We start from the raw sequence: 27,333 nt of genomic DNA, 5'->3' as shown, positions 1-27,333 counted from the left end.
AACTAACTAAGCTCTGAAAAACATAGCTGACGTAAACAAATTCAAACAAACAGCTAAGTTGTTGAACTAAATTGTAATGTTAAACTGTTTTTTTTTATGAAGTTTCATAATTATGACGTATATAATCTACTCAAAACAAAATAATGAAGATTCTTAAAAACTTTTTAGATATTCAACAAAAGGTCTTAAGCAAATATTGACTGATTTTGTCGTTAATAACTAAATCTTTGTTTAGAAATATATTCACATTTCAACTTGATCTTAAAAAGATTTCTCAATTTTTTCTAATCAAAAATTTTCAAGCATTTGAACTGAGAAAAACTGAGATTCTCAAACTTTAAAATAAAAAAACTGATTTAGCCTGACGTTTTTCAACTTTTTTCAAAAAAACTGATTTAGTCTGACTTAGCCTGACGCGCACGAACCCTGTACATAGTTTAAATATGAAACTAAACACAACGGAGTGATTGTAAAAACTTACAGATATGTTGTGATAGGGACACTGGTATGAAAAGTTTCTAAAATCTGCTTTACAAAGTTGACTAATACTACACAACTGCTTTGAAGCACACCAACCACATTTGTATTTAGAACCGATGGATAAACATTTACTACAATCATTTTGAATGGAGCACTTGTAAAACTGTAAAATGAAGTTTTTGATATAAACTGTATAAAACATACAAGTTATAAGACAATATCAAAAACTAACTATTTTTTCTTAAAAATAAAAACTATTTTTATACAAAAATTTTAAGTTTTGAATAATAAACTTATTTTCATATAAAGTTTTTTTTTATGTACTGATTTTTTACTTTGAATGAGAAGTCTATACAATTTTGATAAATCGTATGTTATTTTAAACTTTTGTAAGCTATGAAAAGTTTTTAGTGCCTAACTTCAAAGAAGTTAAAGATAAGATCAAATGAAAAAAAAAAACAATAAATCTTTACTTCAAAATGATTTGATTCTACAAAAATATTTAATCAACTATTTTTTCTTTTGGAAGAAGCATTAACATTTTATAAAAAAGCTACAAAAATAATAATCAATACTTATAGAACGAATTTTTGATTTAAACTTTGTTACATTTTGTTCAGTAGTGCTAAAGATTATAAAATACGTAACTTACAGTAAACGTATTATTAGAGAAGTCAATGTAATGAGTGACATTGCTAGTTTTCCAAAACAGTCGCATTGTTCCGTTTATTTCAGATAAATTCTGTAAAACGATAACATTCTTTAGTATTGCAGAAGTCTTACTTACAAAACTTAAAGCTTTAATCTACAACACCAGAATTATTAAAACTCTGAGCAAGATAAACGATTTATAACTATCGCTAGCTTTTACAGGAATTTTTTTTTAAATTAATTAGATTTTGTAACAAAAAGAAGCCTTTCAAAATAATAAGTCAACATACTTTATATCAACTACCATAATTTAGTGGTGTGTACTAAGACAGAAAAACTACAAACTAATCTATTTATAATATATATATATATACATATATATGTTTATGCATTTAAGATTTTATTAGCTGTTTTTAGTGTACTATTATGAAACTTAGTTTATTGTGATTTATCGATAAAAAAGGTACTAACGTCTTGCTATTGAAAATTAAAGACTGTAAAGCACTTTGCTAAAAAAAAAAGTATGTAGGAGTAAATATTTAATTTTATTGTTTACCATACAATTACTAATACCTTTTTGAGAAAAATTGGGCTACACTGACCAATAAGCATAAAATATTCTATTCAAAGGTTTTACTTTGTATTTATTGAAATTCAACTGAAATTTTTATACGATACTTGATAATTTATTTAAATCTACAGTTTTTTCAAAAAATTCTTTAATTTAAGTAAAAATCGTTATAAATACTGACTTTTATATCAAAAATATTTTGTTAAATATAAAGTAAATTAAATATTTTATAAATTTAAATTAGAAAAAAAATAGTAGCAATAAAGATATATTACTTATAAAACTTATTACGTAATAATCTCTTATGTAGTTTTAAATTCAAACCTTTTTATAATAAAATTTTCGATCTTCACAATCTACTCTCATCATAGGCTTATCATTAGACCCAACTAGTTCTGAATCTCTGTTTTGAAAAAATTTATCTTAAACTATGTAAAAACGTTACTCTAATAACACTTGTTAGTATATTTATAAACAAATATACTATGTACAGATGATCATATCAAAAAAAGCGAAAGCTATTTTTAGCATTTTAAAATAGTCTAACGTAAGTAATGTTTGTTAACTTTTTTTAAGTAAGTAAAAATAAATGTATATCATAAATTTCTGCTCAATAATTACTTAGTGCTATCTTGACTCACTATGACAGATCAGAAAAGTATGCGATACAATTTAAATTAAGTGCAAGGATTGGTAAAGTAGTTGAAACATAGTGCGATACTTTAGCTCTGTCTCGTCTGAATTATTGCAAAAAATATAAATTAAGCTTTGTATTCACAAGTTTTTTATTAATATAAATAAAGATTTTGATCCATAAGTACTCATTTACTTCTTTGAGTTTCGTCGGTGAAAGCATACTACTTTTAACTCGATTATCTACTTTTTTTACACAACGTTATCGCTCTTGTTAATTTTTTAAGTAGTTTTAATTGATGCACCATACAATTTGAAGAGCTTTTTATTCTGACTGTAGCCAAAATACATAAAATTATATAAATTCATCATATATAAACTAAATAAATACTAACTGTTTAACTAGAGTAGCTTTAGCAATCACGGTGTTGTTTTCGTGAACATTCCATCTACAAAACATATCATTATAGTTTTGGTTGCTGGGTAGATTTTGGACAAACAAAGATACTTTTGTTGACAAGTTGACGTGAATAAGATTGTTAGTGGAAGAGTCAATAACAACATGCGGACATTGAGTTACCTGTAATTTAAAGTAGGTTTAAGCTAAACACTATACTAATTGATTTCAAAAACAAATAGCTAGCACGTAAACAAGCACACAATTCTATTTATATTGTTAAGTTACCAAGAAGTTAGTTACCATTTTGAATACACTAGTTTCATAGTAACATCAAGGGAACACTTGATGTTTTTTTTGATTTTAGGTTTCATTAGTGTAACTATGCAACCGTTTATCAAATATTTGTTGTTATATATTTAAACTACTTTAAACATATGGCATATTTATGTGACATAAAAAAGTTCTAAATTTTAGCTATACTTACAATCAAACACTGTGTATATACTTTTTAAATCTCATTGTAAGGTAAATAAAAACACAAAGTCATTATCAAGTCAAGTATGATCCGACATTCAAACCTGTTTAGAACTTATCCATTTAAGATTTTCATCAATTTCTTCTTTGTCTACACAAATATGATTTTTTATATTCCATCTAAAAAATATTCACAATTAACATTTTTATTTATTATGCAGTTTACTATTTTATTATACTTGAAAAGGTCGTAATTTTGGCACTGAAACCTGGTAGTAAACAAAATGTTTAATTTGCACATTATTATTTTAAATTAATTAATTAAATGAAATTTACTATGCACACTAAGTCAAAAAGTAACTAAAATATTAAGAATGTGAATTGTTCAGACAACAATGTAAACAAAACAAAAAAACTTTATACTAATTATATTTTTCCAGCCTAAAAATTTTATTGTCAAATCAATAAAAACCCTTTTTTTAACAAAATTAAGCATGAAAATTCATACCTACAATCCCAACGACTAGAAATGCATTCAGCACAAGGGGCAGACACTTGTGGTACGTTCGAGCTAAAATACGAGCAATCATACAACATCATTACTGATGTTAGAACTTTGACGTTTCCATAGGTCACATAAATTTCTACTTCTAAGTAGTCTGAAATAGTTAAACTATTTAACTGTAAACATTCCCTTTAAATATAGAAATATCTCATGTTTTTTTCAAATATAAAAATGTTAAGCTAAAACGTCCAAAACGAGTAAATGAGTTAAAAAAACATTAGAGAAGCTTATTAAATAACTTAATTTACTATATTTGTAAAATTTATTATTCCCAAACACATTTATTAGTACTTGTAAAAGATTTAACTTAATTAATATGTCGACACCTTACTAGAAATATTATAATAATTAGATAAACTTATTAACTTTTCTTAAAACAATTTTTTCCTTATTTATTACTTAACCTTTATCTAATGTTGAAATATTAGAAATTTGGCTTTGCAGTGGAATATTACACTCGAGAACGGAAAATTTTTCCGAGTGAGAAAAATCAACTTTTGCATTGTATTGATCATTGCTGCCTTCTAACTTACACGCGTAATTAAGCTCTGAATTAGTTTTCAGAACAGGTAGTGATAATATCTGTGAAGTTTAATATAGTAATTTATATATTAATTCTAGTTGTACCAAAGAAATGAAAATAAACTATATCAAAGTTAGAAAAAATTCTTAATTTTGGCCAATGACAACAGAATTTACAAAAAAGAGGTTATAAAAGTAATAAATTATTTTTTAGTTTTATTTTTTTAAACGATGAATTCTCAATTTTAAGAAATCAACACAGACTTTAAGTTTCACTGGAAGTTTGTATGTAACAGAATACACCAAACTGTTAATGTTTCGAACACAAACGTCCTGACCAGGAACCAACCATCTATATTTCTCAACTTTGCCAGATATACATTCGTCTTTTGTAGTGCACCTAAAAATTTCGGTACTTGAGTAAACAATTACTAAAGTTTTATATCTTCAATTAAAACTGATAAACTGTAAGACCTAAACATTAAATTTTTACAGCCAAATAGTGAAGATTACCACACTTTTTTGAAATTTGTTCAGAGATTTTCCAGAACTTACTGTCTAAATCAGAGATTTTAAAATACAACTTTTAGCAAACAATCCGTAAAGTTGAAAATAAATATATGTATAGACCTTTATAGAACTTTTATATTTTAATAACTTTTTCCGAAGAATTTAGTAGTGTTTCTGAGCTAAATTAATTGAAATCCATGTTCATCAAAAAACACGGTTTATTACTAATAAACTTGATCATAACTTTTTTTATTTTAGCTATACGGCTAGAAATTTTATAACTATGAATAATAAAGAAATTTAATGCTAAGTTTTACATAAAATAAATTCAAATACTTGTAGTGGGATAACTTGAAAGTGTTTTATTAAAAAAGCATCACTTTTTATTTCAATGAATTTACATAAAAGTTATATTTGCTTTAAAAAACAAACAAGTTTTGAAGAAAATTTTTTAGTCAGTCGTTGAATTCGTACTTTGAACGCAGCCCTAAAGTTCGAACTCAGCAAAAAACTGGCCTTTAATAATTTAAACCAGAATTTCTGCAGTCTGTATGTTTTTATTTAGGTCAATTTAGTACAAAACAAATTATTTTGTTTGTTTTGTCGTATTTTCACTACTTCTGATTTTTTGAAATCACGATAATAGTTTATTAAATTAAAACTTTTGATCATTAAAAACTATTTAAATCATAAAGTAGTACAAAGACAACAACAAAGAGTCGTCTAGACTTAGATAAAAAGCTAATATAACTAAATGTTTTTAAAAGCATCCAGTTCTAGTCAGTTTCATTGTTAAAGTTTTTTCATAAGATAATTTAATGTTTACTATACTATGTATACTTGTTATTCTATACTGACACCGTATTTTTCGCTTATCTACATTAAATTTAACTCAGATTAATTAAAAAACTATGAATTTCTTCATTTATTGTTCAACATCTTTTTAATTATTTAAAACATAAAATTTTGGCTCAGAAGTCAGAAGTGTAAAATTTAGAAAACGAACTTAAGTAGCAGACTACTGTAATTTCGTTTTATTTTTAAGGTGAAACATATATTACCTGAAAAGAGTGCAGTAAAATGTATAACCAAATAAAAGAACACTAAATAATTTATAAGTAATTTGAATAAGGCATACTTATTTTTTGTATTTTAAAAACTAAAATAATACTTAAAATATTATTTTTACACCTAAATTACAAGTGATATAATTTACACAGAATAATAATTTTAAATAACTTTAATCAAAACAACTTAAAAACTGCTATACTTTTAAATCTATATTATTTTTATTATTATCACTGTATTGTTTATTGAGGAATGTTGGACTCAGGCATCAAGACCTAAGCCACTAACTCAGTACACTCAAAGAAAAAGAAAATAAATTTATATAAAAAACTTTTTAGAAAACTAGTCTGACAAAAAACAGAATCTTTAAATAAAACTTACTTGTTTTGTAAAGTACACCAACCGCAATAAACATCTTTAGACAAGTGGCATGAAGCACAATCATGATACATATTGCAAAACGCAGCCTTCACTAAAACTACCTGGTAATTTGTTTATATTATATAAAATTAATTTAATGTTTCTAGGAATTGAAATTAATCTATTAAGCAGGTCAAAAATTATTTTAAGATAATTAGTATAAATTAAATTTTAGAACACGACACTGATAAAAATTTTATTTTTTATGTTAAATAAAATAAAATTTTAACAAAGTTTTTTTTTCAAAACATTATCTTCGTAAAGTTAAGCAGAGGGTACCTCTTGTTTGACCTCGAAGTGGAATTTACAAGGTTTTATTAACAATTTAAACTTTTTATATTACTTTATTATGTTACTTTTTTTACATTCACGATACGATTATGAAGCTTTTTTTTAATCTGTTAAAAAATAATAGAGTTAGTTTTAATTTATGTAAAAACTTGTACCTACTTTAGCTAATTTGTACATAATATTTATCCTAAATCTTGTTTAACTTATTTTCATTTGAACAACTTGCACATTTGGGAATTTGTAGGTTTTTTGATAATTTAGTCTTTTAAAAATATTCTAAATATTACTATAAACTCATAAGCAAGTTTTTATAATACAATGCTGTTCTTAAATTCGAAATTTAAACTTAATTTTCCTTTAGATAAAAAAAAAATAATTATGGGTTTCCTAATGACTTCATTAGAGTTACTAAAACTTATCTATCTTATCACCATTTTTAATTTTTAAGTAATCTAGATAAATGATCATTTTTAATTTTTAAATGATCACTTCATTAATTTAATTTTTATTGATACTGTACACAATTAATTACTGAAAAAAAAAACGTGAGAATATTACACATCATATTATTGACTATAATTACAACTATACTACAATATTACAACTTCTTATAGTACAAAATATTCTAAAACTTGTCACAATCAAAAGAGTAAGTAAATTTGAAATAAAAATTGACAACACACTAATATTTTTATTAACTTTTAAGAAAAGTAGTGAATTTTTATACATGGATTTATAGTTTTACTACACTAACCTGTTTTTGATTACAATTATTTTTCATTTCATACTTACCTCATTTTTACCTCTAGCGTAAAATGAAGGAACTTTTAGTTTTTTACTTTTGGGGTTCCACAAAAATTTACCTTCTAAAGTAAATCCCAATTCTAGTGAAGCGTATATTTGACGTTTATTTATATTGACCTAAAGAAATCTATATTTAATTGTATACTATTTAACTGAAGATATTTTTTTAATATAGCTGATGCTTGTCTTTAAATACTCAATATATTATTTGTAAACACTAAACTTGACTTGTCAAACACAACATTAAGAAATAAGTTTTAATCAGTAAAATGATAATGGAAAAACAATATTTTAGACAGCATAATACTTAAACAAACTTTCAGTATTTTTCCATTTATATCACCAATAAAGGCGACCTCTTTATTATGATCCACGATTAGACTTGTTAAATTAACACCATAATCATTTAAAATGATAGTTCCATTTACTGTTTGATCCCGATGAAGCTTGTACTTGCGAAAATCAGAACCACATTCCGTCTAATATTTAGTAGTTTTGCTTAATATTTTGAGATAATACAACAACAAATGAATCATAATTTAGTAATTATTAAGAGCTAAAAAAAATTGACGCTACTGAAAATACTTCCGTTTCTTTAAATACTTAAATAAAGAAATGTTTTATTTTTAATTTGGTTCAGAAAGCTTCAATATACAACATTATTTTAAAATTTAAACTTTTATTAAACTGTTTAAAACATAAAATTATATACTGACAATTTATGAAATAGTGTCAGCTGTACTTTAATTTCTGACACTTAACATAATAACTTAGCTTTTCTTTTTTTTATTTTAATAACTTGAAACTGCATATAAACAACTGTTCATAATCGACGTATATTTTGACTTATATACGACTTTATAGGACAGGATACTTACAAAAAGTAAGGTTGTATACTGACAACACTCTTTGGAAGTTTCTTTTTGCTTCTTTTCAGACATTCTTTTAGTACAGCGAAAAGAAAAAATATATCTGCAAACAAGAACTGAAGGCAAATTGTTCTTTCCTTCTCGTTTGAAAGCAAAGACGAAATAAAATAAAAATGTAATAAGAGAAATTGTGTTCGCAAAAGATGATGCAGTAGCAGCACACAATCACTAAAAATTTAACTTCTGATTATTCGCTTTGCTAATGCATGCACAGATTTCGAATTCACCACCAGTCTCAAGAAATTAAGGTCCTTATACAATGAACCTGATCGCCTAAAATCACTATCAATAAGGACCAAAATCAAGTAATTGACAAGTTTACACAGTGAGGATCCGCTAAAATAGCAATGTTTTTGTTTACTAAAAAAGAAAGGCACATTAGTAAGGTAAACACTACTTTTAATCGTCTTTTAACACATGTATGAAAAACATTCGTCTCTATATTCCACGGAAAACGCTTGTGTACTTGGTACGCTTCTATACAGAAGCGAATCCTGAATAACATAAATGGACCATAAGAAAATATTAAATTTCTTTCATATGCATATTCAATAGGGAAGCTGCTTGGGTAAGCAGGAAACTAATCATAGTTGTGCAGTATAGTAATTTGTACATTGTGGTCATATAGCTATTCCATGATGCATTTCCAAAGACTGTGTTGTTTTAGACACATCTGTCGAAGAGAAGAACACCAAAAAATACTTTTACGTAGAATTTATTGCTAGTGAGCGCAATCTTAGACGCATAAAATTAATTAACTAAGTAAAGCGCAAGCTTGGCAATAAAGAGCTTAACAGATGAAAAAAATTACCATGAACAGTTATAGGTGGATTAATTACTTACAAACACGCTTTGAAATTTATCAAAAAAAAAATCTAAGCCTTTAGTAATAATTTTAAACTCGAGAAAAATTAAAGCCGCCAACCAACAGAGAAATTCAATTCAACTATATAACAACACTGTGACTTATGATTTTGATCCATAACCATTCGTGATCTAAGGAAGCCTACTAATAAACGACAAATATTTAATTATAATTAAGTTTTTTAATTATAGTATTTTGTAAAATTAAGTTTTTATTTTCTAAAATTTATAACTTTTAAATTAGCATAAGATCATACTCCCGATTGTTTTAAAAATATAAGTTCAATTTTTTAAACAATATAAGTATGAAGTAATTTTGTAACCGTAATTTAGTAGTATTGTTTGTCATGCACAGCATTCCCGCTACACTTTAAAACTCTGGCAAAACTCAATTTTCGAAAACGTAACTGGAAAATAACCGATAAAACTGAAATTTATGAAAAACATGGGAAAATATAGATTTTTAATTTTATTTTGTTTAGTGGTGGAACATTTCTTATTGATACTAAATACAAAAGTTCATTTTTAAAATTTATTATGTTATATAAAAATTATTTCTGTGCTTATTTTATATAAACAAGCTAAAAACGATTAGCGCTATATCTATCGCAAATGGTGTATTCATCTAAACTGTTAAACCGATTTAAAATTCAAATACATATAAAAATTTATACTACACTGCACTACTAATATAAGCATACTCTATTACCAAATAATTAAATTTTATCATACAAAAATATATTATTAGTAAAAAAAACAATATCCAGAAACATCTAGTATTTTTTATAATTTAAAAAATATTCAGTGAAATCCAGTAAAATCCAAGGTAAGTTTCATTAATGTACTTAATACAAAAACTAATCTATTTGTTTAAACATAATGTATACTAACATTGGTAAAGCTAAGAAATACGCATCTAGGTCTACCATCCGGACTAAGATATTTGGGATCTGGGTCTACAAAGTCTTTATCAGTCTTGTTATAGCAGCTTCCATTAACTGGTTTGTATCTCTTGTAATACGGCATCTCAGGTGCTAAAAATGGCTCATTTTGCTGAATAACTGGACTCTTTTTCTTGTCAATAAAGTTCCACTAGATTATTTAATGATTATAAAATACAAACAAATAACCATTTTTAATGCTTGATTGAAATAAGTATTTAGTCGATACAACTTACTATAGATAATTCATTATACTTTATTTTTTAAAACCACACAAATACAACAGTTAATAAAAAAATTCAACAAGCGACGCTTAGCACTATAACAACACAAAATTACTTGAAGGTTTTAGAAAGTCTTAAAAAAAATCCAAGGTTTTTAATGTTATTGCTTTAGAACAAGTCAAAAGTACTAATTAGAAACTTAAATCTAAGTAAACACAAACTAATTTAGTCTTATGACTACAAACTTTATAATTGTCTGTCCAGCAGGTCTTCTTTTTATCGACCCCGTCATCTTCGATTAGGAAAGTGCGATCCTTATACCAACTATCGTAATTTTCGCTCCAACATGCGTAAATTGAGTCATTGTAATTATTGTTTATTTCATTCAAATCAAAGTGGCACGCAGTTGAATTTTTTCCTTTCAACAATAATTAAGTTAGAGTTTTTTTGTTAAATATACATAGCACGATATAATAGCGAAAAATTGAAAATCGATATAGTCAGTTGCTGCGTAGCTAATTATGATGAACCGTGGTTCAAATAGTGTAATTATACGGTGGTACGTCTTACGGGCAACTTCAATTTTAAAGTTATATTTAGTAGTCTTAATTATTATTTTATGTAAAAATAAGTTTAATTTTGTCAAATTAAATGAATAGTATTAACACATCAGGAATAAGGTTTAACCTTTTATTAACTAGTAGTAAACAGCTTAACTTGGAAAATATTTTTTTAAACTAAGGTTAACATAAAAAAAACTCTAAATCTATTTGTAAAAAATGATGACAACACAAAAATATTATTTGGAAATTTCCAGCTATAAAAACAAAAACAATTTTAAGGGCATAGGGAGGTTAACATTTTCTTAAATAAATTTAACATTGGTACTTATACTACAAACTATAAATCATATAAGTATAAACTATAAGTAGGTTTTAATATAATAAAAATAAATTTAATTTGGTTTTGAGATATATATGTTTTTGTAAAAAACTTCCAATACAAACATATGGACCGTAATTTGTTCATCATCAATTTTATCAGAAATTAAAAATTCTCCTTCATTTTTTGAGCTAGAGACTTCAAATTTTACACTTTTTGAATGTAGACTTTTCAAATTTAAGACATTGTTATTTAAGAGGGTAAATTGTAAAAAGAACAAAAAAAATTGAATTTAGAAACAAATAAATGTCTACCAACTTCAGCTCAGATAAAATTTAAGATACCCAATGAAGTAGTTTTTAATTGAATGCATTAGTGAAAGACTAAATCACTTAAAGACACAACTAACTTCGTCAATAGATGGATTTTACGATTATCAATGTAAATATATAGCTACGGATAATAAAGCTGAATTTACGAAGGTACACAACAAAGTTTTCCCTTGGAGCTTTCAAAAGGCTCTCAAAAAAGTATGGTATATCAAAAAGAACAACTTGAAAAGGGCAGAAAAAAAAACAGCTAAATGTATTTGACATTTTAAGTAAAATCTTAAATTTAATTCAAAGAAAAAATAAAACAAAGCTTAGTATACTTTAGAATAAAATAATAAATTAAAGGTGCTATTTATATTTTAATTTTTTTAAATTAAATAAACGAGTATTTAGATACATACATTTAAAATTTATAAGTAGGCAGTTTTTTTTAATAAAATCAAACATCAAAACTTTGACTAGTAATTTAGGTCAAGATATAAATAAAAGGCTTTATTGAAGAACATATTATGACCTTTACATATTTAATTTTTAGACTTAACAGCCTAATTATAGTGACTTTTTTATCCATCTTTATAATAATTGGACCTTGTGTTCATTTTTCCCTGTGGTTGCTCTTTTAGTAAGAACATAAGTAAAATTTGAACGTAAAATATCGAATAATTGTGAAAATCGAAACCTAAGGTTGGAAATAGTATGATGTCATGGTAGTCTGCGGTTTTCATGGTCAACATAACCATAAATTTAAAAGGAACATCTATGGCTTATTTTAATATTAAAACTACATAACTTATGGTATTGATATATTGATTCTTATTTCGTTAGTTTTAAATATAATTTACAATGTTTTATTGAAAAAATAAAGTTTGTTCTCATGCTTTTGTTCTTATTGTAATTTTGGCTATCTTACTTCACAATTTCTACTGTAAAGCTATAACATATTTCTTTATTTAGCTCTAAAACAGTGTGTAGCAACTGAAATAAAAAAAACATATTGAGTACGTTACTTAAATTCTTATTTTAATTAAACAATGAATTTTGTTTAAGATTTAATTAATAATCTTTAAACTTAAAAAAATTAAATAAGGTTTTGTATAAATTTATAGAAGTGTTAAAGATGAAGTTGGTACAATCATTAAAAATTTGATACTATCAATTAGATTACTAAAAACAAACTGATACTTTTCTACTTTTGTATAAATCATAGCACTGTTTATCTAAAATAAAACACTTTGAAAACTGAAGTTTCTGCTAATAAAAATATTACTTATTTATTCTTTTTTTCTTATTACAATTTTTTTTTTTAATACAGTTAAGAGCAAAATTAACTTTGAAATAGAATAACAATTTACATTAAACAATACGACTTACAGTAACCTCTTGCATCTTTACGCACTCATGACGTTACGCACTCTCGTTTAGTTACGCATTTTAGAATTCTAGATAAATTTTAAAAATAAAATTCTAATTTGCTTTAATATTGCACAAATTAGGTTTATTGTATATGTTTAACTTAAAAATGTTTTTAAATGCTAACTCACCTCTATATATCTTTAGACTTAGTAAATTTATGTTCCTTGACTAACTAATAAACATTTATAATACCTCAGTATATCAGAAATTTTGTTAACAACAAGAGATTAAATTAAAATTCTTAAAAAATATGACTTTGTTAAATAATGAAAGTATAATGAAATAATGAGAGTTTAAAACACAAATAAATAATACAGCACTTTTGCCCTATATATGAATAAACATCTAAAAAAGAAATCTAATGAAACTTTCTAGCATAACGTAGCAGTGATACTTAATAAATATAGAGCTTACAATTAACACTAATCTCAGTTGTTTATTTTTATTATTATTATTAAAATTAGTAAAAGTTTTAAACAAGTATTTTTATTTTATATAAACTTAAATCCTTTTTTTAGTATATGTATAGTTTTATCTTTTATTTTCATATTTATAAATAAAGTAAACAAATTTTTAAAAGTGGAGAAGTCTCCAGTCTGTTTATAACTAGAAGCAATATCAAAAAACAGCCATTATAGTAAGTATATTTGGTACCTCTCGTATTTTTACGATCTCTCATATCTTTACGCACTTTTTCTGTGGACACAACGTGCGTAAATAAGCGAGAGGTTGCTGTATTTATTTAGGTCAGATCTAGGATTAAAAAATAATAATTTTTATAAAATTTTATATGTTTTTGACTTAAGCATTTTCAATACTCTAAATAAGGTTTGACAGCTAGGTTTAACTTCTAGAATTAAATTTTAAATAACCATGATTAAACGTGGCATAGACTTTGCCCTGTGTACCACCGAGTTTATCAAAGTAAGCACTACTAATGTGGCCTCCAAGCGTAGACTCATCTGTTCTCGGACATCTAAGCGGCATTTCAATGTAAGAAAAAAAGCCCATGTCTCTTTTACATATTCGGGCTATAACAGGCTCATGCACAACAGAAAATTCATCTTCACTTTTCTGTAATGAAAAATGTTATTTTAACTTGATTTACTATTTAGTTTTTAAATTTCAAAACATCAACTAGATTATTTATACATTATATAGATTAAAAACTCACAATTAATTTTTATATCATACATGCATAACAAGTTTTTTTTTAATCCTAAAAACTTACATCTGCTGATTTGTAAGTATTTATGACAAAGTAAACGTATCCATTCTCATAATCACCAGTTTCAAATACTAGCACGTATTCTGGAGGGTAAAGTTTGTTGTGAGAAAAAAATCCAGATATATTGGTGTTGTACTTTGTTACGGAAAATTTAAACAACTTGTTTTCCACATTATTATCATTATGTAGACTAAAAACTCCTATGCTTGCAGTTGTTTTTTTACCTTTTTCTTCTTCCGTTGCTTTTGGTGGTCTTAAAAGTAGTTACAAAATTATTAACTAGAGAATAAAATAAATTAAAAGTACCTTTTTAAAAGTATTCAAACAAGGTTTTGTACTTAAATCATAAATAGTTAGAAAATATATTATAGAAAACTACTCATTTAAAGCTAATTATTGAGCTAATGTTTAAACACTTAACTCTAAAGGTAATATTAGCCAAAAAGCTATGGTCTTCTTAAATTGTGAAAAAATTGTATCGATTTCTGTAGGACATCTTTAGAAATAAAACATTTTTGTTAGTCATTAAAGTAGTTTAAATATACAGTTATGCTTAAGTTATACTGTAACTAACTTAAACTATCATATGTACTACACCTTTTTATTGAACAACAATAATCAATGCTGCCAACTATGTAGGAAAACACTTATACTTTGTAAAAGCAAAGTTTTGCAATAATTTGTATTAAAAAAATTCAAGCAGGTGAAATTGTAACTGTAGTTTTAAAATTATGTAACAAAACATTTAATTAAATTTCAATTGTGGCTTACAAAGAATCTATTTTATATTTAAATTTCAAAAGTTTATTAGACAACAGTTTAATAAATAAAAATACTACCACTTTACAAACATAACTGTAGTAAAAGCAATAAAGTTTACTTGAAACTTAGTAACGAAAAGCTTAGTCCAATTCTGCTTATTAAGTTAGAAATAATTTTACTACCATATGAATAAATTAAAGTCAAAAGGTTTGTAATAAAATATATCAAAAAACGTTTCCAAATCCTCTATTTTTAACACTAAGATTTAAAATGGAAACTCAAACTAAAAGTAGTAAAATTCATCATAATTAAATTAAACTTACTCAACAAAAGTAGCAAGATACAGGACGTTGGATCCCGATGTCATACCTTGAGTAATGATACCTTCACAATTGCAGTTGTTAATATTTCCACACACATGTCTGTAAGGTGACTCGTTGCTGTTAACACAAGTTTGATTGCTCACTGCACTATCTTTGTAATCCCCTCTTGTAATTAGCCTTAATGTTTTCCAGTCTCTTATTTCGCAGGATCCCTATACAAAAATTTCTACCGTATGATCAAAATGAAGAATAAATTCAAAAATTAAAACCCAGACTGCATCTAGCCAAACAGGCACAAGTATGGAAACAAACAACTGAAATTGAATTTTAAAAAACATAACAAATTTTATTAATCTATTTTAATCTTTTATTAAGACCTTTGATCCTTGCTAATTGCATTAAAAATCATATTTACAGAACACGAAAAAAATGTTTTAAATAATTTTCAATATAACGAATCAAAATATAACACTGATATGAAAGTAAGACTTTACACAAATAATCATATACTTAATTATTTTGTTTTATAAAGCACATAACCTACTTTTAGTTTTACTTTTTTTTTTCTAGCAACAAAAAATTGCACAATAATTAGTATTAAAGCCTAAAAAGTTTAACTTTAACCACATATGGACTATACAATGAAAAAACAGAAGATTTTGAAAATGCACTAATTAACTTAAAGATTAAATGCAGTAGATCAAGTATTGGAAAAAATTAATTAATAATACCTTTAATGAATTAGATGTAGTATGTAATAAAGATCTTAAAACAAAAAACAATCAAAACAAGGTGAAAAAGTGACTTGGGCAACCAGCTTTAAACAATTTATAAACTTTAACAAAAATTAACAATGTAATAATACAGAATTATTAAGATTAACTTATAAAAGACCAAAAACACGAAGAATATATTAATATACAAAAATAATTTTACAAAAAAAAAGAAACCAACAAAATAGCTGAATGAGAAAGGGGTTTTTATGTGAAAATTTTGGAAATTATAGTAAAAGTATGACAAGTAATAATAAAACAATACAAAATATGAAAATTAGATAAGATTTAAATTGCAAAAATTATGGAATATATGCAGCTACATGCAAAATATGCAAATATTTATACATTGTACAAACTATGAACAGCTTTACTAAGAGGTGGAATGCCCACAGAAACATATGGAAAAACAATAAAACTAAACTTAACCATGAAATAAAAGACCAATTTGCTCTAACTATACATTATAAAAATTTCAAAAGGAAAATATACCAGAACAGATTGAAAATGCATACATAGTCCAGTTTTTAGAAAAAAAAAATTAAATTCCAACATTCAAAGTCTTTTAAATTATAAAAGGAACGTTTCCTGAAAATTTGATGTCTCTATCTCAAAAAATGAAGGAGAATATAGGTTTTTAGTGATTTTTTAAATTTCTAGAAAATTGACCCAAAAAAACTTGCGGTCCATACGTTTGTATTGGAAACTTTTTATAAAAAGCACAATATCTCAAAAGTTAAATAATATTTTTATTTTTTAATTCTATAAAATCTGGCTTGTAGTTTGTACTTTAAGCTTTCATATAAGATTCAATGTTATTTTTGCAAAAAAAAATGTTGGACCCCCCCCCCCCTAAGCCCTTAATCTAGATGTAAAAGTATAAAATGCAGTATTTTAGAAAATATTTATTTTTTGTTTCAGTTTTATTTTAAATTTTTAACAAAAAATATCTAATTTACGGTATTTAAATTTCTCTAGTTGCTAATATATTTTTTGGTTTTCTACAGAATAGAAATAGTTTGTTTTTTAATAAACAAAAGATCTCTTCTAAGTGTGTGTATAAGACTGAGACTGATTTTTTTGATGGTTCTAACCATTTTTTATTATTATCATAACAAAAAATGTTCTTTAATGGCTGAAAAATGATACTAAATACAAAATATAATACAAAAAACAATAAAAACTATACTAACTTACCTCAAAAGAGCTTCCACAGGTTACTAATCTCTCCCCATTTCTGTCAATTAAAATAAGTCTACTTAGGTTATCTTCAGGTGTGCAGCTTTTACAAATCCCTGATGCACAATTATGACAATGTTCAGCAAACTTACAATTCACTCCAGGTCCAGTTGATATATTTGCAAAAACAGAACTTAAAAGTAAATCTGTTCTAACTATTCTGAAAAGAAAGGTTACTTAAACACATTTTTATTTAATTTGTCAAGCATATATTTCTTAAGAGTTTATTAAATTAGATTATGCATATAAATCTATTTACCTCAAAAATAGGAATATAAATAAAAACTATAAAAAATGTAAAACTAATTAAACAACTCTGTCAAAACTTTTCAGCTTAAATTAAAAACTTTTGATACTACTTTTTATTAATGCTCATATCTTTAAATTATTTTTATTTTCTGGTGTTGAGAACTTTTGTAAATTTACAAAAAAATATTGTACATAACTTATTATGTTAATTATGGGGATAGTTAACAACAGAAATAAATAGTAATGTAGTTTTTACATTGGTGTCACTTTTTCATTGTGTCAATTTTGCATAGATGACTTTTGTGAAACTAACGCAACATTATAAAAATTTATTAATTTTATCAAAGAATATAAACTAAAATAGTTCTTTTTAAAACAAAACTAATAAAAAATCTGTTTTTTTATTTATTTACAGTAAATTTCAAAATTTGTTTAGATGTTCCTGAAAAATAGGTCCTATTTTGTTTTAAGACAAGTGTTATTTTACAAGATATTTTGATGACATTTTAACATAGCAAAATACTTTAACTGTAATAATTATAACTTTTACAAATCTTATAACTTTTCAAACTTAAATCTATGTAGAATTTTCAATTTCATTTTTTTTTAACTAGAAGAATAAAACTAAGTATGAATGCTGCAGCACAATTTTTTATTGAAAAATAAACAAGAGAAAGTTTTGTAGCTTGCTGAAATAACTTGCACGAATTATGACCCAGCAGATAAAAATGTTAAAACTCACTGCTCTACAACATAAATAACTTTAAATAGGTTTAGACTAAAAATTTTAATATTGTGATAACTGTAGGCTTAAAAAAAATCATTTCTTAATAATTCTAACTTGAAAAAACAGAAAATCTGATTTGTAAAACAAGGTAAAATGTATAGATGAATAAATAATTTTGATGTCTAAGCAAAAAGTATAAGACTTATATAACACTATAATTTAAAAAAAAATTAGAAAGTTTCAATCAAAAATAATTTTTAAATAACTTGTTTTTAGATTATGAAACTTTAATTTTTCTTTTTTTAATATTTAACTTTAATATTTAACTATTCTATTTGAATAAGATTTATTTAAGCACTGACGAGGTCTTTGACCGAAACTTAGTTTGTAAAATAAATTTTTGAAAGAATAAATATATTATGAAACTTGAATGTGATTTAACTTTATTATAGTATCATATTAATATACTGCTAATTGTTGTTATGTCTTGGGACAACAATTTGAAAAAAAAAGTTTAGTTAATTTATAGTTTTGATTTGCTCATTTCATCTATTAGTTAAAATTGTAAATGATATGAAATTTGATATATTTTTATTTCTAATATAAATAATCAAGTATAATATCAATTTTCGGCATTGTACTAACTTATAATCAAAACTATAAGCCAATTCAGGAAGCATACAGATTTGATTACTTCCTGTTCAAAGTTTACTTAAAATCTTTATTAGTAAAAATATTAAGGATAGAATGCTTTCTACTTAGTTATTTTTAATTGTTTTTAAGTGTTTTTAGTTCTATGTTTGTTGAAAATATGTTCTTCTTTATTTGCTGTAAAATAAATTTTCAAAAACTTATTTCTTTAACTTAAAACTTCAAACTAAAACAAAATATATTTAAAATGTTTTACATACATAAACATGAATGGAAAAAAAAACATGTTATTTTATATCAGTATATGAAATAATTAATTCCTATGTAATAAAAATAAGCTTTCAATTACTGTTAATTTAGAAAAACATTGTTTTAAAACAAACTAAGCAACTTTTTAAGTCCTAATTTATTGAGCTACAAAAGTTCTTTTCCAGCCATATCCTTCTTCATTTAACTTTTTGTAACTTTCTTAGGTATTTATGTAATTATATTCTTATGTTAAGAAAACTATAACTAAAAATGTTATAAACTTAAATTGAAAGAAATAGCTTATAAATTTTTTTTGGTGAAATGCAGCACAGTAATTCAGCAATTAAAAAAATTTAAAAATAATTTATGGTAGCTTTGATAACAGGGATAAAAATCCAATGTTTTTTTCAATAAATGATTGTAACATATTCTTTGTTGTTAACTAAACTTTTTTATTTTATTTCATATCAAGTTTTAGATGATGTACTGGCACATAATTAAAAACAAGAATTATTTTAATATTAAAATAAATGTGATTAACAACTACAAAAAATAATAAAGTGTACTTTTAAAAGAACAAATAGGTTTGTTAAACAAACAATTAAATAAAAAAGAGAAACACAAGAAAAATTACTGGAACAAAAACATTTGAAAAATACTTAACATTAAATACTGTTTTTACAACATTAAATACTTACCTATTTAGAGATCCAATATAAACTGAATTTGTTTCTTGACTGACATGATATTTTGATATTTTTTCTTTGGTTTTAAACTTATTGAAAATATGATGATTAGTTTCTTCAGCAGAAAAAATAACAATAATTTGTGAAAATAACAGCAAAGTTATTTTCTTCATTTATTCTTTAATCTGATTTCTTTTGTAGTATAACTTCTGTTTTAAATACACAATTTCGAGCTTTAATAATAAATCTGACAAAAAATAATCATAATAAAAAATAAAGTTATTTATTTATTTCGTTCTTAGGTTTTAGAATTGCTTTATACAAAACATATTTTAAAGTAAATGCTAACAAAACTAAATTAAATAATTAGTTTATGAGAAACTGAACATTGTTAGATTAGAAATGTAGAGATACTTAAATAAGGGTAGTAATTAATTAGAGAAATGCAATAAGTTATTTTGCTAATTTAGATATTATTCAAAAGGTTTGAAAGCACTTAATTTTAAAGTTTTTCAATTGTTAATATAAATTAAAAAACAGATAACAACATCAAAATGAGAGGAAGCAAGATAAAAACATTCCTCAGCCTTTTTTTTCCAGACAAACAATTAAATGAAAGTTACAGTCAGCAGCACTACTCTAAACAGATATAAAACACAGGGTGGGCACTGTTTTTTATACTCTTCAAGTTTTTAAAATTTTATTCCAGCTTTTTCTAAGTACAGATTTGCTTGTCTGTTTTTGGTAAAAACTAATTCTCCGATATTAAAAACATTATTGTTATAAACTATTTAAAATCTACTGTATTACTACTTAAAATGTATTTTATTGCAACCTGTATTAAAAAATCTTATTTTCATTGTCTTGCAGTTTATTGAACGATAAAAAAAGACGATCAAAATATTTGGTCCTAGGATCTGGTGCACAAAGAACCTTTCAGTTATCAGTGCACACCACAAATACCTTTTAACTTTTTGTCCAGGACATTGCCTTACTTAACAAGATACATAGGTTAGATTAAACATTTTTTAAGTTAAGTTCTGTCAAAATTTAATACAATTTCAAAATAAAAAGCTTATTTTAGACTAATCAGTCTTTATTTTTAAAATAAATATTTTAAAGCTAGATGTTTATTTTGGGGTTCCTAATTTAACAGTTTAGAATAATAAATAAATACTTAATCATTGTCAAAGATGTTTAAAAAGTAAAACATGGAAGAATATTTATTTGTTTTTCCTAAAAAAACTTATTAAAAATTTAAGATTTTTTGGAATTTTATTTTAGTTCCAGGAATTTTTTCCAAAAATTACCAAATTCCATTATTTTCTGCTACAATTCCACTATTATAAAAAAAATTCAAATTCAAAATTATTCCTCGTTTTTTCTAGCCTAAATGGCTTCTTCAAAAATATTAAATTAAACTATGATAAAATTATCTATAACACAAAATTTTCTAAATAATAGTGTTCTAATTTATACAAACACATTGTATAGCAACTATATACAAATACATAGCTACAATGATTAACTAAAACTAAACTAGTATTGATTTAAAGTTGTTTTAAATGTTTAATTATGTATGCAAATATTTTATTAAAATTTATAACTAAATTACAATTTTTTTGTCTATTTTTGGTACAGAGTTAAATATAAGTTAAAAAACTATGCTAAACAGTATAAAAATATTGAAAAGATACTTTAATGCTAATTTAAATGTATTTTAGAAAAAGTTTTAAAGGATACAAAAATATTTTATATGATATGTTTTTGTACATAAACAAAATTTCATTTTTTCAAATGTAAAAACTGTTAAATTTCCAGGTTTTTTTGTTCCTGAAATTCCAGGTCTTTTTTCACAAAATCTTGTTAAATCCAGGCAACTCTGATTTACTTGACTGGAAAATAAATAAAGTATGATTTATAGTGTTAAATATAGTAACCAACTTTTTTTGTGTGCCAATTCAGTAACTATAATATTAATTTTTTATTATGAATTTTATAACAAAGATTGGTAAGGTGTGACATCAAATTTTCCTTAATTCATAACTTGAATACCCTATTTTGTCTGGTGGTTCAATTTATATCGTTGAGTTAATTTGTTAGAAAACCAATTTTAGCAAAAACGCTGCATCAATGTAAAGCATTATAATTTAGTTAAATATTTTAAACAACCGAGTGTTTAATGCAATCTTAATAAAATATTTTATTTTAACAACGTTGTTTATTGTGAACAAACAGTGCAGTATATATTTTTTTTAACAAGAAAAGCAAGTAGAGTAAACTAAGTTTAAGTTTATTTACAATAGAATACTTTATACAGAATTAAATAAATACGCAAGTAATTTTAAGATATATTTTAAAGTTTGCATAAAAAAGCAATCTTAAAATCTTCGAATAAGTTAAATTGAAAACAAGTAATAATGATACATTTAACAACAAACACACTTAAGAAAATAGTTATTGTAAATGAAAAAAGCAGCTAAATAGTACTACAAAATAAGTTTTTAATAAAACAACTAAAAATTATAGCTTATATAAAATCCTTAAAGCAGTAAAAAATAGCAAACTCTCAGAGAACTTTTATAGAAAAAATAATTCTTTAAAAAACAAAAATTCAAATGGCATTTAAAAGTTGAGCATTCCGTAACTTATTCTTTGGAGTTTAACTTTAAGACTGTCTTGGAAAATAAAAAGCTTTTTCCCGGTGCATAACTTATTTAAAAAATATGACAAAAAACAATTCATTTTTAATTTTCTTAAATTTGTTTTAGTACTTTCGTAGTAAGTCTCATCAGAAATTGTATCTTACTAAGCTAGAATGAACAGAAATTGAATTAAAATCATAATGTAGTTTAAAGTTTTAAAATATAATATGACGCAATAATTGAATGTTAAAAATTAACTAAATGCTTATGCTGTATACATTTGGTATACTAATAAAACTTGTTATATTGAAAACAATCTAAAATATACCAGCGATAAATGTTAATATTAAAACTTCTTTTTAAAATAAACTTTGATAAGAAACTAATTACTTTAAAATTACTTAATATAAGGATTTTAAAAAAATAGATTGGTATATGAACTTTTTCAGCTTTTATAAACTGGGCCTTAAAGATTGAATGCATAAGGCTTCCAGAATATGCAGTTAAAAAGAGTTCTCCGCTCTCACTAAAACTGTAAAGTTCTCCTTTTTATAATTTTTAGCACACTCAGGAATCAGGATTGTCCAACAAATGTTGCCAAATCGCCGAGATGTATTTTTTCGTTGGTTTCTCCGAACGGCCATCAAACCAGCTTTTCAAGACTTTCGGAACATGCTGATCGATTCTTACATAAAACCTTTGAGATTTTTTTCCCACGTAGTCAATAAAAAAGGAAAAACATCTCAATTAGTATACCAAATGTATACAGCATAAGCATTTGGGAGGGTGTCACTTTTGCACGAGCGTCACTTTTGCTCAAGGGGACACCTTTGCACGAGGGGACACTTTTGCACGGCGTCACTTCTGCACGGTCGTCACTTTAGCACGAGGGGACCTTTTGAACGGAGACTCTTTTGCACGGAAGGTCAATTTTGAACGAGGGACACTTTTGCACAGCGTAACTTTTGCACGCAGGGTCATTTTTGCACGGCTGCACTTTTGAAGGAGTAGACACTTTTGCACGGCGACATTTTTACACGTCCAAACTTTTGAAAGACGTTACATTTGCATGGCGACATTTTTGCTAAGCGTCACTTTCGCACGGCGTTACATTTTCTCGGAAATACTTATGAACTGCGTAAATTTTAAACAATCAGTTAATTTTGAACGGAGCTTCACTTTTGCACGCTTCTAGTTTTTATTTTCTCAAATAAAAATTTGAACAAATGAATCTTTTTTTTTGTCAACTTAAATAGTATTCGCTTTTAAACGCAAGTTGTTTTGACAAAATAAAATGTAATAGTTTTTTAATGAATTTTTAATGTAAAGTTTTTATATAAAGTTTTACGTAGAACAATAAAATAAGGTACAACAAATCATTAGTTAATATTTATAATCTTAACTTAAACAAATTAGATGAACACAGTATTTTTACTGAATTACGTTTGTTTTTAAACAGAAATATAAACTTAATTTAGTAGGGCTTTAAAACACGAATCTTGAGACTTTTTTTATACTTATATTCTCTTGATGTTAAAAATAGCATTATATAGTTGTTAAATAAATATTTTAAATTTTAAACAATTTTTAAATTAAAAAAAATGATTTAGGTAATTTATGAAGTGTAAAGTTCTTTCAGATTTTACTTAATGTCTATTTTTCAGTTATATGGAAAGTTTTTTTTTTAATTTAGCGTGAGAATAAAAAGAGTATTAAAGTAGCGCATTTTTCATGATTTAAACTTGGATTGTTTTATAGACTTCCCTAAACAATTTATTTTTCTCCCTAACCAAACGTTCTGTTTTCAATTACTAGATTGCTAACACTCTTGGTTGGTATCTTTTTTAGGCAATAAGTCTACTAAGTTATCTATACAGAGTTAAAGCTTTTGACTAAGTCTCTCCATTTGAAAAAGTTAAAACATTATCGCAATACTAAATTCATAGCAGTCATGTTAGTTAGTTAAAAGAGTTTCTAAATGATACAGCTTCAGAAGTTGATATTAGCAGCAACATTAGCCTCTTCGCAGATGACAAAAAAATGTTTTACTAATCGAACATAACTTTAAATTACTCCTTAGATAAAGTAAAGCAAATTAAACTAAAATCCTAGTAAATGTCAAGTTTTTATTATTCAAAAAAACATTACTATCTCTACTTTTGACTTTAAAATAAACAGTATCAACTTATTTTCAACTAAATTGTTTAAAGATCTTTGAATTTTTATTGCTAAAATTGTTAAAAGGAATCACCATATTAATTACGTTTACCGAATTGCATCAAGTACATCTATTCAAGATTTAAAGAGCTTTAAGTCTCCGAATGTAAACATTCTTAATTATTTTTTTCTCATTTAAATACGTCCTAAGCTAAAATATAACACACCAAACTGGTCTACATAATTAAAAAAGATATTAACCATACAGAATCTGTTCAAAGAAAATATACCATATTAGTCTTCAACCGCTGCAATATTTCTGATATGTCTTACCTTGATAGACTAATTAAACTTAATATTAAATTATTAGAATACAGGAAACTTGAATTTGACCTCATGACTTTTTTTTAAAACTAGTTAACGGTGAAACTGCAATTAAAATACAATCAATTTTTAAACCTTATAGAACTAATTACTTACTGGGAGAAAATAGCAAAAAAATTACGTACAAACATTACTTCAATAATGAGGCTTGGCATAATTTTTTTTTATCGGTCAGTTGAAGTATGGAACAAACTTCTAAATGAGTTAGTATATTGCAAAAAATTCAAAGATTATATTAATTGACTATATTTCAATTAAAGTTAAAAAGTTTTTATTTGAATTAAATTTTTGTTATTAAAACTAATAAGTAGTTTTTATCAACCCTTGATTTAATTTTAAGATTTAGCTTACTTTATAGTTCAATTTTGTTAGCAACACTTTTACTCTATTAATGATGAGTCCTTTTTCAACGTGTTTAATGATTATTCATCTGGCCAGTCGATTGTTAATGTCATTGGAGCGTTAGGTTTTTATTTTTGTTGTTAGTCAATGCATTTAAATACTTAATTTTGATTGTTCTAAATCAAAACGTAAATAAGTACAAGTTTGTGTTAAAAATTTTGCTTTTTATGTTAACTTATAAATTTTGTACTAAATAACTTCTTCTTGGTATTAACTTTATATAAAAATTTGAGACAACAATTCATTTTGCAGTTTATTTTGAACTTAACATTTTTCAATCTACCCTTTTCAAAAGTTCTTGTAGATAACAAAAAAGATTTTTGTAAAATAGTAAACTTAATAAAATTGTAAGATTATGCGTCATAATAGGTAAATAAAATTATATGTGCTATGCGATGCTATTATAAAGTTGTTAAACAAAAATTAAGGTATAAAGCTTAAGCACTAGAAATTGAAAGCATCAATAGCAATTTTAATAAGAGGAAACAGACTTATTTAAACTTTCTTTAAAATAAAGTTAAACAACAAAAACAAAACTTACTAACGAATTTAATATTAGCTTTAGTAAATTTAGCTGTTGTGATTGCTTTATTTATCTACACAAAGATTCTTATTCTATCTACTTTATTACATCTCTTTATTAAGTTGTCCTGGACAAGACGTTAAAAGGTACTCAAGTGGTGTGGGTCTAGATAACCAAAAGGTTTTTTGTGCACCAGGTCCTAGAACTAATTATTTTGAGCGCTTTTTTTATCGTTCAATTAACAATATTACACTATTATCAAGAGCAAATACTACATATATAGGTATAGTATAGAATAAACTATATAGAACCACCAAGATTTTATATAGTCTTAATCAGGGACGTAGCGTGGTGAAACTGTGCAGTGTGCGGCATGGTTGCCAAGCTAAAACAAACAAACATTTGGGATAGCAACAACAGTGTTCTAGAAAGTTCTGCTAAACAGTTATTTAAAGCAAAAAAAAAAAACTATAGTACCATGCAGAATATATTAACCACTGCACTATATGCTTAAAGAAATACAAAAAATATGTGTGGCCCACTTTATGGGCAGGCAGATTTTATAATTAACATCAACAGAAATAAATTGCAAATTTAACTTATTAGAAAAAAGTTTTAAGTCCACCTAACTTAGAAATATTTTACAATTAATTACGAAAAATTCAAAAGTATAAGATGTTCAATAAGCACTACACTACTACTACAATGTAATGTACCAGAAACCAAGTTAACAACCTATTTTAAAAGACTTTTTAATTTTTTTTAATTGATTTGTACAGCATGTTTTATAATTATGTCTGGGTTGCACGCTGCCCACCCTTTACGCTCAGGATAAGGATCAAGTCAAAAGAGAGTTTTGCCAATAGCAGTACTACAAACTTGGTTAGAACTTCCAAGCCTCTCGTAAAATAAATAGATGAAATTATCTAAACATAAAAAAAATGAATATAACTGTAAAAACAAATTAGTTTGTTTATATTTACGTTTATCATACATGCTTACATATTTGTTAAGCAAGTATTAGAAAAGTAAAATCATTAAATTAGTTAGGAATATGTAAGATATTTTAATAACATAAAAAATTTTTACATAACTAAAATTTTGTTTAAAAACTAAATGTTATTTTTAAATATATTGTTGAAAACTAAGCTAGACTGTTTTTTTAAACATCTAAAAATTTTGCAGTAGAATGTTTGAATAAAACTCAACATAATCAAAGTGAGGTTTAATTATATTAATGAAAGAAGTAGTCTATGACAACTTAGTGTAGTTTTTTCACTGGTTTCCTATTTCCTGTGCGATCCCTAAAAAAAACAGGAGTGTACGTAATAAAAAAAAAAATTGAAAATGGTTTTGTTCTA

At 25.0% G+C, this 27,333-nt stretch overlaps 1 protein-coding gene across 1 annotated transcript in view; it reads right to left on the bottom strand.

Annotated features, from left to right (window-relative positions):
• The window catches only part of LOC145849281 (plexin-B2-like), a 52,804-nt gene extending 31,994 nt beyond the window's left edge, over positions 1-20,810 (bottom strand). Inside the window, exons 1-19 of the mRNA XM_082954438.1 lie at positions 20,697-20,810; positions 19,874-20,070; positions 17,258-17,459; positions 15,288-15,499; positions 14,206-14,455; positions 13,847-14,048; positions 10,593-10,765; positions 10,074-10,274; positions 7,707-7,868; positions 7,378-7,506; positions 6,256-6,356; positions 4,561-4,696; positions 4,179-4,356; positions 3,718-3,868; positions 3,314-3,389; positions 2,731-2,915; positions 2,027-2,105; positions 1,133-1,222; positions 482-643 (exon numbers count right to left, since the gene is read on the bottom strand). Coding sequence (XP_082810564.1) covers positions 482-643; positions 1,133-1,222; positions 2,027-2,105; positions 2,731-2,915; positions 3,314-3,389; positions 3,718-3,868; positions 4,179-4,356; positions 4,561-4,696; positions 6,256-6,356; positions 7,378-7,506; positions 7,707-7,868; positions 10,074-10,274; positions 10,593-10,765; positions 13,847-14,048; positions 14,206-14,455; positions 15,288-15,499; positions 17,258-17,459; positions 19,874-20,034 — 2,850 coding nt within the window. The 5' untranslated portion in view covers positions 20,035-20,070; positions 20,697-20,810. The remainder of the gene's footprint in view (positions 1-481; positions 644-1,132; positions 1,223-2,026; positions 2,106-2,730; positions 2,916-3,313; positions 3,390-3,717; positions 3,869-4,178; positions 4,357-4,560; positions 4,697-6,255; positions 6,357-7,377; positions 7,507-7,706; positions 7,869-10,073; positions 10,275-10,592; positions 10,766-13,846; positions 14,049-14,205; positions 14,456-15,287; positions 15,500-17,257; positions 17,460-19,873; positions 20,071-20,696) is intronic.
• Between the last annotated feature and the right edge of the window lie 6,523 nt (positions 20,811-27,333).

Source organism: Thalia democratica, chromosome 1 (genome assembly GCF_965202585.1).
Source record: "Thalia democratica chromosome 1, ktThaDemo2.hap1.1, whole genome shotgun sequence".
NCBI lineage: Eukaryota > Metazoa > Chordata > Thaliacea > Salpida > Salpidae > Thalia > Thalia democratica.
This window is presented reverse-complemented; position numbering and strand designations above follow the sequence as displayed.